The following is a 17,647-nucleotide window of genomic DNA, read 5'->3' as shown; positions in this document are numbered from 1 at the left end:
CACCATTTCAACACCTCTCCCTGCAAGCCCACCAGCCCTACGGCAGGATCTAGTTTCCTACCAGCGAAATCCCCGCCCGCCCAGTGCGGGCGCGGGGCTGGGGGCTCGGGGGCCGACGCCGGCGAGAGGAGAGGCTATTTTGGGTGCGGGAGCGCGGCGGGCGGAGGGCGGCGCCGGGCGGGGCGCGGGCGCGCGGGGAAAGCCTCCAGCTCGGGCTGCCACGGCAACCGCGTCCAGGCAACGCGCCCGGAAGCCGCTCGGGCGGCGCGCGGCGGCTCGCGTCCCCCGGGAGCCGCGAACCCGGCCGGGCCGCGCGCCGGGCCAGGCGGCAGGCGCGCGCTGATTGGACGGCGCTCCCCGCGGCGCGGGCCCGCAGCCGGGCTCCCCGCACAGCCCGCGCCGGCGGCCACCGCACCCAGCCGCGCCCGCGAGGACCAGGGGAGCCGCGGCGCGCCCGCCCGCCCCCCCGCGAGGGTGAGTGCCGCGTCCCGGGCCCCCGACTGGGCATCCCGCGGTCCGGGGCGGCCGGTGACCTTGGGGCAGCCCCCCGGGGAGATCTACTTGGGGGACGCGGAGAGACGCGCGTAGCCCGTGTGACCCGCTGCCGGCGAGAGGGTTCACTGCTTGCTGACGCGCAGGAATGAAGTTAACCGACATTGCATTTTTGCGGGGGCTGGGGAGAGGCTGCATGCTAGCAAACCCGCGGAAGCCCCGAGCCGAGGGCTTCTTTGGAGGAGCTAGGGTGGTGCACACATGCCAGGGAGCTGAGTGACCTTGGACGGGTCAACCTACCCCCGCCCCGCTTCGTTAAGAGGAGAGGCTTGGGTTCTTCGCAGCTCCACGGTGCTGTTGTGCCATTGCACTGTGAGACGACAAAGGGCCCCGAAGTACTGGCTCTGCAGGTACAGCATGTACAAGGCTTAACCATGTATATTGTACAAGGGCGCCCATGAATTGGTTCTCAAGTGGCAAGAAATGTTACAGTTTTGTAGATGATTATGGAGAGAAAGCGGTAGGTGGTCCAGAGCGTGACTTCTCAAGATGCCCAGGTTAACACCTCCTGGGTGCTCTAAAGTCATGAACGAAATCAGGCTTAATACTCCTGAGTTCGTTCCTGTAGTTAATCTAATAGGAAACTTTGTATCTGAATAAGTAGAATCAAGACCCAATAGTGGCAGGCAGCAGCAAATTAAATGAGTCATTTCTTCAATATGCATGAGGGTGTGTGTGTGTGTGTGTGTGTGTGTGTGTGTGTGTGGTGCACGGGAGTGCCTGGCTGGGATCACGCCTTCATCTTATTGTCTGTGTATGTCAGTATTGGAGATTATTTCATAGGAGTCACCAGAAACAATGCTAGCATGACTTGAACCCACAGAAGTGCAGCTCTCTCTGGAGCAGGGGCAGCTTGCTCTTAAATAAGAGTTGGGTTTGTGACAGTAAATATATTCCTTACTGAGAACCATCCCTAGGATTTGCACATGTGTCATCCTTCAGGACCCTGGCATGGAGTGTGTGAGTGTGTGTGTGGTGCCCCTGAGACCCAGTAGGCTGTGACACTGCTTCTATTTTTAGCGTTGGCTGGTGCTAAAAAGACACCCAGGCCCCTTTCTGTATCCTCAGCTTATACACTGAGGGAATCCCTGGTCCTTCTCACAGCCTCTGGGGTTGACCCTTCTCGCTTTCTGCTCTGAGGCTGTCCTTGGTATTCATCCCAGTCTGGTTTTATCGGTATAAAAAGGTGGGTTGGGAAGACAGCATTCTTGGTGTTAATGATTAAGCTTCTGCAAACTTGTTTACCTGAGGGCTTAATAATCTTTAATGGTTTACATGTTAGAAATCTGATAGCATCCAGACAGAAAAATTCTTACTCCCCAGGAATTCAGCCACTTAAGCCTATAAACCCTTAACGAATCACACCTCACACACCAGGAACCCTCATGAACTTCAGCCACCTCTCTCTGTAGGCCACTAACCTGTGTGTCTCCAACCCACCGCTCAGTCTCATTTCTTACATCCTACAGCCATACTCCTGTATTTTCACTTTTCTGAGGCGGAGCCATCTCCTGTCCCCCGCCTCTGCCCCCGCCCCCAGCACCAGAGCCCTCTCCCACTTCACCAAAACATGGATTGGCCTCCCCCTGGCTTCTCAGAGCCACCTCCAAACCGTGAACCCACCACTGACAAAGTCTTTAGAGAGCATGCTGCCTGCTTGTGCTCCACACCGCCCTTCTCATCTCTCATCAGTGCTTGCCAAACCTGCAGGCTCCTCAGGATCACCTGGAGCATTTTGGAAAAAAAAAAAAATGTGGCTCTTTAGACTCTCCCAAACATTTCACATTAGAATCATCAAGGTAGCAAGACGTATGAACCCTTATTTTAAAAACCACCCCCCCCAAAAAAAAACAAAACGAAGGGGGAGAAAGGAAGATGGGGAGAGAAAACAGCTCTCCCCGGTGAATCTGATGAACACACTGGTTTGGGAATCACTTCCCTTGATGCTACAAAAAAAGTAACAGCCCTGCCCGGGGTGGCTCAGTGGTTGAGTATCGACCTGTGAACCAGGAGGTAATGGTTCGATTCCCAGTCAGGGCACATGCCCGGTTGTGGGCTCGATCCCCAGTGGCGGGTGTGCAGGAGGCAGCCAATTGATGATACTCTGTCATCATTGATGTTTCTATCTCTCTCTCCCTCTCCCTTCCTCTCTGAAATAAATAAAAATTATTATTATTTTTTTTAAAGTAACAAACAGGCACAAGCAACTGGCTTGGTTCTCTTTTCTACCTTGTCTCTTGCCAGTGGCTTTGGGGGCTATGTTGAGGCCCTATTACTTCGATGACCTTGAAGTTCCTCAAGGTCCTCACCATCAACTCCCATGGCTTGTTGAGTCTTGGGAATTTTTTCCACCTTTAAGATCTGGACTTCACCTTGGGCTTCAGCCTGGTTATCTAACCCCCCCCCCCCCCCCCTCCGGCACTGCACCAAGTTCAGCCATCACTGAGGACTCTGGTCTTTCATTGCTAGCTGTTCACTCCATTTCTCCACTTGGACCTTATACGTTGCCAGCCATTTCAATTCTGTCTGGAATCCCAGAACCTTTGTCTTAACACGTTGGACTTCTCATATGGCAGTCCTCAGTCCAAAATCACCCTCATTACCTGCTTTATCTTCTCCAGCCTGCCAAGTTATCCAGGAGAAAGTCACAAAGACGGGAAGACTGATTCCATTCAACATTTAAGCTGGCTCTACTCTAATTTCACCGAGGTCTAGCTTTTCTGCGAAAAAAAAAAAATTAAAAATTAAAAAAAAAAAAATCCATGGTTAATTAGCTCCGGACTGCATTCTTTTAGAGCAGCGGTTCTCAACCTGTGGGTCGCGACTCCTTTGGCGGTCAAACGACCCTTTCACAGGGGTCGCCTAAGACCATCCTGCATATCAGATATTTACATTACGATTCATAACAGTAGCAACATTACAGTTATGAAGTAGCAACGAAAATAATTTTATGGTTGGGTCACAACATGAGGAACTGTATTTAAAGGGCCAGAAGGTTGAGAACCACTGTTTTAGAGGCGATGCCAGACTTTTCCATTCCTTAAACTTCCAGTCAGTTTCCTTTCGGGAGATAGCCTTTCTTCATCGATAAGATTAAGGATATCCTCGTCCCCGTTGAGCGCCCTCTCCCTCAGGATAAGCTCCCAAAGTACCCTCCTCACCTAAGCCCTTTGCCTTTGCCCATTTTTGTCCTGCTTTGTTTTCTTTCTCCAGGGAAGAAAATACTTCTCATTCCCCTCCCCAAATTAACCCACATGCACTCCACACTCGCCAGCCTCTGGAGTTCTTCCCTCCCTCCTCGCCTCTTTTGGAAACTTGCTCCATTTGTTGCTCCCTTCAGTTTCTTCCATCCCTCCTTACCCTGCCCCAACCTTCCCCTCACCATATAGTCAAGTAAGTCATCATTCTAATGATGGAAGGCACCGTGCTGGCGTCCCAGCTCTGTCCAGTATGACTTTCTTTGATGATGCAAACATTTGATATCCGCCCTGTCCAACATGGGAATCCCTAGCCACGTGCAACTGCTGAGCGTGTGAAATGTGGCCAGTGTCACTGAGGAATTGAATCTCTAATTTTTGTCGATTTTAAATTAATTCAAATCCAATCTAAGTGGCCCTGTGGGCTCCTGTATGAGGCAGCAGTTCTGTGTTGTATGAGGCCCCTGTGTTGACTGCCCCCAGCCTCCTTCCTGTGATTGCCTCACCCTCACCCTCACCTTTCTGTTGAAACTGCTTTCTTGTCTTGCTCCTGGGGAGGGGTCCTGGCTGCGGAGCTGAGGCCCTTCCCCACCTTGGTTTCGGCCCCTGTCGCTGTCCTCTGGAGCCTCTCTCTTTTCTTGTCTCTGGTTCTCCAGGTGCGACTCAGACCTTATTTCTCCCCTTCACCCTCCTGACTTCTGAACGTAGGATGATGTGGGATCCTGGGCGCCTTTTTCTCTTCCTCTCCTCTCAGCCAGCATTCGTTGTTAATGGACAGTTATCTGTTGCCATACTGGGCACCGTGGTTCACGTGTATTATGTCCTGTAACCCTCGCTCCAAGTCTGTGAGGCAGATAGTCCTGTTGTTCCTGCTGTGCAGGTGAGGACATTGAGGCAGGGAGAAACGAGAACAGCTTAAGGAGGGCACAGTTAGGGACCAGGCCTGAGAGTGGCAATATGACCTCAGAGCCCTGCTTTTAACCAGGTTGTACTCAGGCCTCCCAGACGCCTTCCAAGCTACATGTCTGGCTCTGCCCTCCCCAAATTCCATTCAGAATCGGATACCACAAGCCTATTTGTCTCAAAACAGCTCTTCACCGTAGCTTCCTTGATCATTTTCCCCGGATACCTTTTGCTCCAATTCTACAGTGTTAACTATTTACCACACTTGCTTTATCCTTCCCCCTCTATCACATTCTCTCTCTCCACACACATGTTTAGACATATGCATACCTGCGTATGTTCTTGTAATCTTTCTTGAACCATTTCAGAGTTACTTGTAGACATGGTCCTCTTTACCTCCCCACTTCTAGCACTTCAGTGTATATGTCCTAAAAAAAGACAAGGACATTTTCTTGTATAACACGTATCCAAAATCAAGAAATTAACATGGATTCTGTACAGTTGTCTAATCTACAGATTTATTCAGGTGTCACCAATAGTCAGAAGAATATCTTTTATAGCAAAAAGGGGGAAAATATTTTTTTAAAAGTCTCTCCCTGGCCCAGGACCCAATCCAGGATCTTGTGCTGTGTTAGTTGTCGTGCCTCTTTAGTTTCCCGCCATCTAGCGCTTTCCTCAGTTGTCCTTTGTCTTTCATGACCTTGACACTTTAGAAGGGTACAGGCGGGTTATTTTGTGGAGTACCCTTCAACTTGGGGTCTTTGGGTGCTTTCTCACAATAGATCCAGGTTATCTGTTATTAGGGAGGCGGCCTGTAGGGGAGATACTGTGTCCTTAGTACCTCCTTAATGGGTTTTGTGCTGGCATTCTCTCTGTAACCTGCTCTTAATCATTTGGGTTATTCTGACTTTTCTCCTCTTCTTCACACTCCCACATCCAGGTGGTCATTGAGTGTTGAGGTGTTGTGGCACTTGCACCGTCTCCCTCAAAATGTCCCTTCCCGCCTGGCCAGTGTGGCTCAGTGGTTGAGCATCAACCCGTGAACCAGGAGGTCACGGTTGGATTCCCGGTCAGGGAACATGCCCGGGTTGTGGGTGTGGTCCCCAGTAGGGGTTATTCAGGAGGCAGCCCATCAAAGATTCTCTCTCATCATTGATGTTTCTCTCATCATTGATGTTTCTCTCTCCCTCTCCCCCTCTCTGAAATTAAAAAATAAAACAAAAACACATAAAAATATTTTTTAAAAATGTCCCTTCCTTTCCAGTTCTACTGTCCCTCTCCTATTCCAGACTGTTGTGGAGTCCAGGCCTCTGAGCACAGTCCCAGTCTCAGCCTTGTCTTTCACTGCTTACCAACAGCAACCCGTGTAGGTGGTAATTTGCACTAGTCAATACTTCCTCTACTTTGTCATCTGCCTTGCATTTACCTAACCCACCCCTTTAAATATCCAGCTCAAACACCTGCTGCTCAAATGCTTTTCTTGATGGCCAAGTTCAAACTGAGCCTGCCTTTCGTTCAGAGGCAAAGCCTGGTGTGTAGCACTCACGTGGCCGGTGCCAGCCTCTCCAGCTTGCGTTGTGGTCTGTTTCATTTTCCTGTTGAACTGAAGCTCCTGAGTGCGGGGGCTGTGTCTTGCTCAGCACTGTAGAGGCCCTGTGAGTACTTGTTGAGTGCACGGAATTACTTGATTAAAATCATTGAGCACATGCACAGGATGGCCATAGAGTGGTCTGCTAGCACCGGGTACGTGACGGTGGGTGTGAGACCCATGCCTTCCTCCAAAGGAAGGAGGAGGAGAGGATGGTGAATCAAAAATAGGGCCTTTTAGCCAAACGATGGGTGATTCAAAAAGGTATTTCCATGTTGTAAGCGGAACAAAGGATTTTCCCCTGGTGACACCTTAATTTGTATAATTGTGTCAAAACAAAGAAACCACATATTTGATTTAAGAGAGTAGAGAAATCTAACACAGTGTATTAAAAATGGCCCATCTATTTCTCCACATCCGAAATGAGCAGCTGAATGTGTGAGGAGCCGTGTCTCAGGCTCACGTCCTCCCTTCAGAGCCCCAGCCACCTGTCTCTCTCACTGTCTGGCCCACTCTCTGCTCTGCCAGCAGCCACCTTCCTTCCCCAGCCTCCTTCATGCTTTCTCCTCTTCTTCATTTCACTCTTTCTGCCTGTTCCTTTCTCTCAGTGCCTCTTCTGTTTTCCTCCCTCTCCTTATATTGATGACTTTATTATTATTATTATTATTATTATTATTATTATTATTATTATTTTTACTTTCTAGCTGTGGTTATGTGCCATGGGTGTTTTTTTTCTTTTCTTTTCTGTTTTTTTAATCCTCACCCAAGGACATGCTTAGAGAAAAGGAGGAAGGAAGGGAGGGAGGGAGAGAGAGAAAGAGAGAAAGACAGATGTGAGAAACATCGATTGGTTGCCGACTGGGGATCAAACCCGCAACCCAGGCTTATGCCCTGATGGGGATCGAACTGGCAACCTCTCGGGTGCACGGGCGTCACTCAGCCAACTGAGTCATCACAGCCAGGGGGTTCCTAACATAAAAGCAGGTGAAAGAAGAGAAAACAGTTGCTTTTCTTTACTCCGTGGTCTTTTGTTGATTCCCCCCTCCCCAGGGGTCCATGATTCTTGGTATGTTAAAAACGTAGTTATCAGTGACAATGAAACAGTGTATTTGATTAGCTTGCGGGCACACCAGGAGAGTTACTGGGAATGTGCTGGCTGACAAACATCAAAATGTGCTGGCCTGAATTTTTCAGTCTGTGTTCAGGCGCAATTGGCATTTGCGATCAGAAGTCAGGTTTGAGGGTGGCGCGCTGTGGAGGTTATTGGAACGACAGTTCTCCTCCTGAAGACGTGCCTGTCCGTGCTGGCTGGCGGTCAGCTTTTTCCCCCTTAAGAATGCTTTTGTGCCGATAACATCTTCTCTGGATAGAGCAGCGCCAGAAGTGAAGGCAAGAGAGTCTGCTGCTTAGCCGAGTGAGGCTTAAATAAAAAGCCTGTTTGTGTGGGCGAGAATGTGTGGGGGCTGCTGCCGCATTCTGGAATTCTTAAAATTATTTAACCGGGAAGATGTTATTCAGAAACCCCTGGTGCCTTCAGCTTGTTTTTGTTTATTTCAGGTTTCTTTGCTCCCCATTTTTAATTATCTCTCGGAGGACTCAGGAGGCCTCCCCTGCTCGCTCTAAAATTGTTATAAAATTAATGCATTGGACTCAAGCTGTTATTACAAATAAAGGAGTCTCTCATGGACTCCCGGGTTTTCAGCAGAGAAGTCCGGCCCCTCCTACTGTGTATGAGAAAAAGGGCGGAGGCTGGAGGCTGGGTCTTTCTTCCAAGCCCAAATCCTGAGCTTTTCAGGTAGAGAGTCATATAGGGAGAACCCCAAAGTCACAATTTGCAGTCTACCTGCGTGAGTACCCAAAGACATGCCTCCCTTCTGGGTGAGCCGTGGTGCACCTGGGGGTGTTGGTAGTTTAGGAGGTAGTTTGCACCAGCTTTTAATATTTCTTCTGTTCTAGCTGATGCATTTGCAGATTCCCTTTTCAACATTTGGTCATGTGTCTTCCCTAATGCTGGAAAGAAAAGTTGCCAAATATAGCTGTTGATCATAATAAAACACCCTAACAGTAGTATTAAGACACTTCTCTTTTGGTGCGTGTGCACGCATGTGTGAGCGCCCGTGCAGGGCAGCCTGAAGCCGTCTGCCAAGCTCACAGTGGGAGGGGACCTTGAGTCAGCCATCGATATGTCATTTGGGCAGAGCAACTCAGTAATTAAAACAACGGGCCTTACCAGGTTAGAAAAACAAGCCAATGAACCAACATTTAGGGGTGCCTGTGAAGAGATGCTGTGCGGGGTTACACAGGGGTTACAGATGCATATGGTATGCAGCCCCTGCTGTCCCAAAGCAGCTCAGTTGGCAGGCATAATCCATGAAAACTTCAAGTAACAATAGAAGACTTAAATAGCATTTCAAAATAGCTGTTATTAATAGATGGGAACAAAACCCATTCTGGTTTTTGTTGTTTTTTTGTGTGTGTGTGTGTTTTGCAGGGGTTCTCTTAAAAACGTTAATATTATTCTAAGCTGTAGAGTAGATTAAAACAACATCAATTGCCCTGGCCAGTGTTTGACAGTGGTTAGAGCATTGGCCTGAGCACCGAAGGGTTGTAGGTTCAATTCCTGGTCAAGGGCACATACCTGGGTTGCAGGTTCAATCTGGTCCTGGTCCAGATGCATGTGGGAGGCAACTAATCAATGTATCTCTCTCACATGGATGTCTGTCTGTCTGTCTGTCTGTCTGTCTGTCTCTCTCTCTCCCCCTCCCTCCCTCCATCCCTTCCACTCTATCTAAAAATCAATGGGACCCTAGCAGGTTTGGCTCAGTGGATGGAGCATCGACCTGCGGATTGAAGGGTCCCAGGTTTGATTCCGCCAAAGGGCACATGCCAGGTTGTGGGCGTGATCCCCAGTGGGGGGTCGTGCAGGAGGCAGCCATTCGATGATTCTCTCTCATCATTGATGTTTCTCTCTCTCTCTCTCCCTCTACCTTCCTCTCTGAAACAATAAGTATATTTAAAAAAAAATAAAAAAAAATCAATGGGAAAAATATTTTCTGGTGAGGATTAACAACAACAACAACAACAACAACAAAAATCACACAACAAAGCAACAACATCAGTGGCCAATGGGTTCTAGGAGTCTGGATGCTTCTAGCCCATTTGTGACCCCATCTGGACCTGATGTGTCTGTTGCAGGTTGACCCGATCCCATCAGTCATGCAGCAATCTCTGCGCTGGCTGGAAGGAGAGAGAGAGAGAGAAAGAAAGAAACATTGATGTGAGAAAGACAAATCTATTGGTTGCTTCCCACACGTACCCCAACATCTGGGCTGGGAATGGAAACTGCAACTGAGGTACACGCCCTTGACTGGGAATCGAACCCAACACCCTTTGGTCCGAAGGTCCAACATTCTAACCACTGAGCAAAACTGGCCAGGGCTCTGACTTTCTTATCAGTCTAGAATCTTTGATTTTGGAATTAGTCCCTGGCCTCCGTTGCACAGCCCTCCTCCTCCTCCTTGTACTGAAAACAAATGATGTACCCAAACACCAGCTATTCACAGGGCAGAGCAATCCCACCCATTTGGCACAGGATGTGGTGGGGGAGCAGCGTTAAAGAGCGCCACAAATCCAAGGAAGCACCCATTCATGGAGAGAGGGGTCCGGTGGTGGGTCAGATAGGAGAGGAAGGGAAGCCTGTGCGTACAGAGGTGCTGTGGTCGTCCTGTCCTTGACCGCACCATTATCTCTGCTGGCTAAGGTTCCAGTGCTCCTTACGTTGGGGAGGAGGAGGAGGAGGAAGAGGAGAGGACATGACAAGGATGGAACTTGAAATTTTACCAGGTGCTTTTAAATGCATTGTGTTAAAACGTTTGCACTACCTAAATTGTGCTGCCATGGCACAAAGTTCTGGTTTCCAGGCTCTGATTATAGTTCTATCTAGTACTGTGAATCTCTGTTCCGATCTTGTTCTTTTTAACAAACCTTTTTTTTTTTATTAATTAAATCTTTATTGTTCAGATTATTACATTTGTTCCTCTTTTTTCCCCCATAACTCCCCTCCAACCAGTTCCTGCCCCACCCTCCGCCCTCACTCCCCACCCACTGTCCTCATCCATAGGTGCACGATTTTTGTCCAGTCTCTTCCCGCATCCCCCACACCCCTTTCCCCCCTAAGAATAGTCAGTCCACTCCCTGTCTATGCCCCTGATTCTATTATAATCACCAGTTCATTCTGTTCATCAGATTATTTATTCACTTGATTTTCAGATTCACTTGTTGATAGATGTGTATTTGTTGTTCATAATTTGTATCTTTACCTTTTTCTTCTTCCTCTTCTTAAAGGATACCTTTCAGCATTTCATATAATCCTGGTTTGGTGGTGATGAACTCCTTTAGCTTTTCCTTATCTGTGAAGCTCTTTATCTGACCTTCAGTTCTGAATGATAGCTTTGCTGGATAAAGTAATCTTGGTTGTAGGTTCTTGGCATTCATCACTTTGAATATTTCTTGCCACTCCCTTCTGGCCTGCAAAGTTTCTGTTGAGAAATCAGCTGACAGTCATATGGGCACTCCCTTGTAGGTAACTGACTTTCTTTCTCTTGCTGCTTTTAAGATTCTCTCTTTGTCTTTTGCTCTTGGCATTTTAATTATGATGTGTCTTGGTGTGGTCCTCTTTGCATTCCTTTTGTTTGGGGTTCTCTGCGCTTCCTGGTCTTGTAAGTCTATTTCTTTCACCAGGTAGAGGAAGTTTTCTGTCATTATTTCTTCAAATAGGTTTTCAATATCTTGCTCTCTCTCATCTTCTGGCACCCCTATAATTCGGATGTTGGTACGCTTGAAGCTGTCCCAGAGGCTCCTTACACTATCTTCGTATTTTTGGATTCTTTTTTCATTTGCTTTTCTGTTTGGGTGTTTTTTGCTTCTTCATATTTCAAATCGTTGACTTGATTCTTGCGATCCTCTAGTCTGCTGTTGGGAGTCTGTATAATATTCTTTATTTCAGTCAGTGTATGCTTAATTTCTAGTTGGTCCTTTATCACAACCTCGAGGGTCTCATTAGATTTCTTGTAGATCTCATTAAGTTTATCGGCAGTTTCTAGAAAATCCTTGAAAAACCTTAAAAGTGTGGTTTTGAACTCTATATCCAGTCGTTTGCTTTCCTCCATCTCTGTCATTTGTGTCCTTTTTCTTTATCTCCGCATTTTTTATGCTTCCCTGTGTTGATAAAGTGGTTTTCTGTGCTGAGTGTCCTCTAGGGCCCAGTGGTTCAGCCTCCCCAATTACCTCAGGAGGACACTCTTGGTGCACCCTCTTGTGGGCTTTGTGCACAGTCTTGTTGTAGTTAAGCCTTGATTGTTGTAGTTATCACTAGGAGGGATTGACCTCCAGGCCAATTGGCTATGAGAATCAGCTGTGTCTGCAGTGGGAGAACTTCTGTGCTGGAGACACCCCTCCGGGGCAAGACTTGCTTCAATGGGGCTTTGGTGCTCACTGAGTCTGCCCCCTGAGTGTGTCCTTTATGGTTCCACGGAGCTGCAAACTGGATGGTCCCACTCTGACCTCTGGGTACACTGGCTCCTGGATCTCTAGGGAGGTGCTAATCTAGCTTCTGCCTTAGGCTATCCAGCAAAAGCCTCTTTGCAGGGCTTGGGCAGGGCAGGTCCCATGGGATCAACAGGGCGGGGCTAGCAGTTACGGCTGCTCTCAGAGGCTCCACTTCTGTGTCTTGGCAATCGCTGCAAGCCCCTCCGAGAGAAAGCTGCCCTCGAGTTCCGACCTATGCCAGACAGTCCTGCTTTTCCTGTATGAGTCTGGGTCCCCAGAGACTTGCCTGGAACTGGAGCTCAGAGCCTGAGACTCCCTCCCAATTAAAAACGGACAACTGCGCCCTCAGCTGCCAGCCCGCTCCACATGCACCTCCGAACCTTAGTATTTTACTTCCGCACTGCGCCTCCTCTGAGTCTCGGTATGCTTTTCTCTTTCCTTCTAGTTGTAGAATTTCCACTTAGCCAGCCTTCCTGTGGTTCTGGATGATGTTGGTTCCATCTTTTAGTTGTATTTTTGAAGTGGTTGTTCAAGGCAGCAAACTCTGGTGTTTACCTATGCTGCCATCTTGGTTTCTAACAAACCTTAACATTAAGCTAGCATGTAAATATTTTCTGTGCAACTTCATAGCCTCTGTAACCATTACTTCAAATAGCCATTCTTCTGAGTGGATGTGCCATGTTTCGTTAACTACTCTTTCATTGTTGGACATTTAACCAATAGCCATTTGTGAACATATCACGGTTTATTCACCCATTTGCCTAATGACGGGTGTTCGGTCCTCCCTAGCCCACTTTTTCGCTCTTGGAAACAATGCTGCCTTAAGTATTCTTCTGTTTCCTTGTGAACATGTTTGAGAAGTTTGGGGGGACTTTCTCAGCACTGGAATTTTTGAGTCACAGGGTTTGGACACCTTTAGCTTTTCTAGATATTGGAGATTGCTTTCCATCGTGGTGGTGCCGATTCCCATTCCCACCTGGTGTTCCCCTTGTTCCTGTCAATTCGTGGTCTTGCCACTCTGCATTTTGGCCAGCCCGATGGGATTAAATGGTATCTTGTGACAAATTAGGTTTATTTTATAATTTGCTTCCCCTGCTAGAAGAGAGCCACTGTTATTAGGAAAAAAATAGTTCTTACTCTGTCTTCGGTATTCTTTTGGTATCTGTGTTACTTTCAACAATAAAGGTAAATTAAAAAATTATTTTGAGCCCTAGCCAGTTTTGCTCCGTGGATAGAGCGCCAGCCCAGGATTGAAGGGTCCCGGGTTCAATTCTGGTCAAAGGCCCACACCTCAGTTGCAGGTTCCCCGTCCCTGGTTGGGGTGTGTGCAGGAGGCAACCAATTGATGTGGATGTTTCTCTCTGTCCCTCCCTCTCCCTTCTACTCTCTCTAAAAATCAATGGAAAAATAACCTCAGGTAAGGATTAACAACAAAAAAAATTCTTTTGGGATGTTTTCTAAGCGAGACAATTATTTAGAAGTCTATTAAATGACTTAAAAGTTAGATCATAAAATAAATAATTAAACATTTTAAAATAAATTAAAAATATTCCTAGTAAGCTGCATTATGTATACCCTATATAAGTAACTTGGTGTTAGAATCCCATCTGACAACAACCGCCAGCTGAGTACAATGACTGGCACCTGGCTGGTCGCTCCTGTATTCTTTTGGTTAAGAATAAGTCACAGGTCACACCTAACTCAAGGGGAGAGGATCACACAAGGTGTGAACTCCAGAACATGGGGATCACTTTATGTAAGAGTCTGTCCCCCACGATGGAAACCATGTTGTGATCATCACATTTCAGTGACATGGGTTTAGATATTCATCTCTGTTAGGACCCTTAGAGATGATCTGATTTCAGGAGACTGACTTACGCAAGCTTGGTTCCCATTGAGGTGTAATTCCAGTTGTTAATTCACGGTGAGAACAGTAGCTACAGGTAGACTGGGTCTTGAGTTTGCTGATTGCCCCATGTTCCCTTTTGATGCACAGCCACATGGGAAGCTAAATGATGTGCTTGGTGAGTGTGGGCTCAGGGCAAGAGTTGTGAGTCGGATTATCTTAGTGGGTAGTGTCATTGGACCATGAGAGCGCACTCATCTCTCTCCATTAGAGTCGACTGGGGAAGGGGAATCGGTAAGAGTGGCCACGAATGAGGCTGGAAGAGTGGGTTAGGCCAGAGTGTGCTGAGAGTAAAGCAAGTAGAGATAGTGTTGAGTGTGGAGGAGAAAAGGTGTGGATCTATCTTTCTGTTCTCTACTTTGGAAAATCTTACCCGTTCTCATCAGTGCTTCCCTGACCTCGCTGCTACCCAAGAAAAATGAGGCCCTCTCTTTTTTTCCTCCCTATGTAGCTTTTTATGTTAAAAAACTCTAATTTGAGGTATAATTGACATATAACATTATATTAATTTCAGGTGTACAACATAATGAATTGATAGTTATATGTATTGCAAAATCACCACAATAAATCTAGTTGACATCTGGCATTATGATGAAAGTATTTTCTGTGTGATGAGAACTTTTAAGATTGACTTTCTTAGCAACGTTCAGAAAGCAGTACAGTATTGTTACCTATAGTCACCATGCTGTACATTACATCCCCAGGACTTATTTTATAACTGGAAGTCTGTACCTTTTGACCACCTGCACCAATTTTGCACCCACCAAACCCCACCTCTGGCAACTACCAACCTGTTCTCTGTATCTATGAGCTTGTGTTTCTTTGTTTGTTTGTATTTTTGTTTTTAGATCCCACATATAAGTGAGATCGTATAGTAAGTGTCTTTCTCTGCCTGACTTATTTCACTTAGCATAATGCTCTCGAGGTCCATCCATGTTGTCACAAGTGGTAGGATGTTTTGTTTTGTTTTGTCAATCCTCACCTGAGGATATTTTTCCATTGCGTTTTCAGAGAGAGTGGAAGGGAAGAAGGGGGAGGGAAGGAAGGAGGGAGGGAAGGAGAGAGAGAGAGAGAGAGAGAGAGAGAGAGAGAGAGAGAGAGAGAGAGAGATTGGTTGCCTCCTGCACGCACCTGAACTGGGCTGGGGACCTATACTCAACCTGCAACCCAGGTATGTGCCCTTGACGGGGAATCAAACCTGTGACCCTTCGGTCTGTGGACAGCGTTCTAACCACTGAGCAATGTCAGCCAGGGTGCAAGTGGCAAGATTTCATTCTTTTTTATGGCTGAGTAAAGTTTTATTCTGTGTATATAGCACATTTTCTTTATCCATTCATCAGTCAATGGCCACTAAGGTTGCTTCCATATTTTGGATATTGTAAATAACGCTGCACTAAACGTGGGTTGCACGTATGTTTTCCAGGTAGTGTTTTCTTCCCAGGTGTTTTTGTTCACGTGGTTCCTAAGCCACTACCCCATTAGTCATCTTGATTGGTTCAGATGTCTTCCTTTCTCTGTAGGCTGTGAAGCCCTTGAGGCAGGGGGTGTGTTGGATAGTGTTGGAGTGTGGAGGAGAAAAGGTGTGGAACTTTCTCTCTATTCTCTACTTTGGAAAAGATCTTACCCGTTCTCATCAGTGCTTCCCTGACCTCGCTGCTACCCAAGAAAAATGATTAGATTATTGTCTACATAATAGATACCAAATAACTATTTCTTAGGTTGGGTTATTCTGTGGATTAATATCTTAACTAGGCATTTTACAGCTTTAAGATGATAAAGATTATATAAACAGCTTCTTCACTGTCCTAATTTTAAGTAGAATATGGCAGAAATTATTTATATTTTTAAAAATATTTTTTATTAATTTTTAAAATATATTTTATTGATTTTTTTTTACAGAGAGAAAGGGAGAGGGATAGAGAGTGAGAAACATTGATCAGCTGCCTCCTGCACAACCCCCACTGGTGATGTGCCTGCAAACCAAGGTATATGCCCTTGACCGGAATCGAACCTGGGACCCTTCAGTATGCAGGCCGACGCTCTATCCACTGAGCCAAACTGGTCAGGGCTATTTTTTATTAATTTTAAAGAGAGAGGAAGGGAGAAAGAGAGAGAAACATTGATGAGAGAGAGAAACATCGATTGGCTGCCTCCTGCATGCCCCTTACTGGGGATGGAGCCCGCAACCCCGGCATGTGCCCTGACCAGGAATTGAACCAGCACCCTCTTGGTGCATGGGATGTTGCTCAACCAACTGAGCCACATGGGCAGGGCAGAATTACTTATCTTTACTGAAGAACTTCTTTGGCATCATAGCTTGTTTAGCATGAATCTCTTTTTTTCTTTAATGTAATTTATTTAAACTTGAAGTTCTGTATCTAGGAAAGTGAAATGTTCACATTGCAAAACTAAAAATAACATACTGGGGAGATGATGCCAAAACAATGGTTTCAATCAGAAATGCTTTCTGAATCGAGCATCTAATGAGAACTCATTACTGAATCAGATCATGGTTAGTAGGCATTCATTGTTTTAAGCCAATTAATAACAGTTTTGAGAAACCTAAGTAATGAAATATTTTTAAAACCCTCCAGTTTTGCTCAGATTTCTAATGCGTTGTGATGATCAAATGTTCCTTATATGCAAGATGTAATATGAATGATTATATCTTACAACAGAGTTTTGATGAAGAACATTATCCTCATTCTCTTAGTGGATCGACAGATTTCCTCAAATCAGATCCCACTGCTCATAAATTGTTTCACTTAAGATTCATTTAGAAACAAGTGCTTTTATTTTGCTGTATAATTTACTAAGTTTGCTGAGATCAAATTTACTAAGGAAGCTTTCTGTAATTTCTAGGGAGAAGTACAGGCTTGAATAAGCCAGGTACAGAAGCTGTCTTGTTTCTATAAAAGTGATTTCTGAAGCTTGAAATACAGATATGGGATGAAGAAACTTCAGGAAACTACATTGAACAGTTCTTGTTAGTCTGTCTCACCAGGCTTAGTGATATTAATTTCAGGAACATTTGACTTTGCTGGATTCTTTTCTCCTTATTTGGAAACCTTTTCTGTTTATTGCACACATATTATTAAGTCATAAGGTCTTTCATAATATAATTGGTCAGTGTGTCAGCATAATTTATGGTCCACTTAGCAACTTAATAATACGCTTTAGAGATCATTTTAAGTTCTAGGTATAAACTGTTAAATAATTTAATGCTTGTTTTTTCAACAGATGTGAATTATTAAAAAAGAAAAATGGCCCAACGGAGCACTGTATTTCCTTCTCTTGTCACCAAGGAAAGGTATAATATATGGAAAACATGCATCTAAGGTATACTTTTTCTTTTCACCAATCCCATAGAGGCTGCTAGTGGGTGTGATGGCCTTTGTGAACGAGACTGTATTATAGCCGTTACATTATCCAAGAAGGATTTTGTTCAAGGGCAAGAGCAGTATGTTGTGTAGCCTCTCCAGCTCGCAGTTTGTCGGATCCTTTAGGCCACTCCGTGACCATGAGAGGTGCAGACTTCACAGTAGCCCTGCAGTACGGGTGCACTTCTGGTCAACAGTAACATATAATTCTGGAGACTTGGGGGACTGAGGTCTCTGTGAGCCCTTTAAATCAGAAGTTGCAAATCGGGTGTCCATAGGCCAATATTGGCTCATGGAAATACATGGTTTGATCTGCTACGTCACCTTAAATACTTTTTAAATTAGTTGTTATCACTTAAGAGTTGGGTTATTTCTCATACAAGGCTGGATCTTCTGGCTCCTCTTGAATATCAGATGATCTGGAAAAGTGGACCTGGCATTCCCAGATGGTCACTCAGGGTGGAGCAGAATTGTGGCTCCTTTTAGTTGAGGAATGCCCTTTCCAGTCCTCCAAAGCGCGCCCCCCCCCCCGCGCCTCCCTATTGCATCGTACGGTGTGCTTCACTCATTTATG

At 46.1% G+C, this 17,647-nt stretch overlaps 1 protein-coding gene across 2 annotated transcripts in view; it reads left to right on the top strand.

Annotated features, from left to right (window-relative positions):
• Positions 1-224: 224 nt before the first annotated feature.
• FAM81A (family with sequence similarity 81 member A) overlaps positions 225-17,647 on the top strand; it is an 86,184-nt gene continuing 68,761 nt past the window's right edge. Inside the window, exons 1-2 of one of the 2 annotated variants that reach the window (XM_059699598.1) lie at positions 225-474; positions 16,934-17,032. In XM_059699598.1, the coding sequence (XP_059555581.1) occupies positions 17,013-17,032 (20 nt within the window). In that variant the 5' untranslated portion in view covers positions 225-474; positions 16,934-17,012. Of the gene's footprint in view, positions 475-552; positions 903-16,933; positions 17,033-17,647 lie in introns of those variants that run through there. The other variant, XM_059699594.1, reaches the window with a different exon arrangement.

Source organism: Myotis daubentonii, chromosome 1 (genome assembly GCF_963259705.1).
Source record: "Myotis daubentonii chromosome 1, mMyoDau2.1, whole genome shotgun sequence".
Taxonomy (NCBI): domain Eukaryota; kingdom Metazoa; phylum Chordata; class Mammalia; order Chiroptera; family Vespertilionidae; genus Myotis; species Myotis daubentonii.
This window is presented reverse-complemented; position numbering and strand designations above follow the sequence as displayed.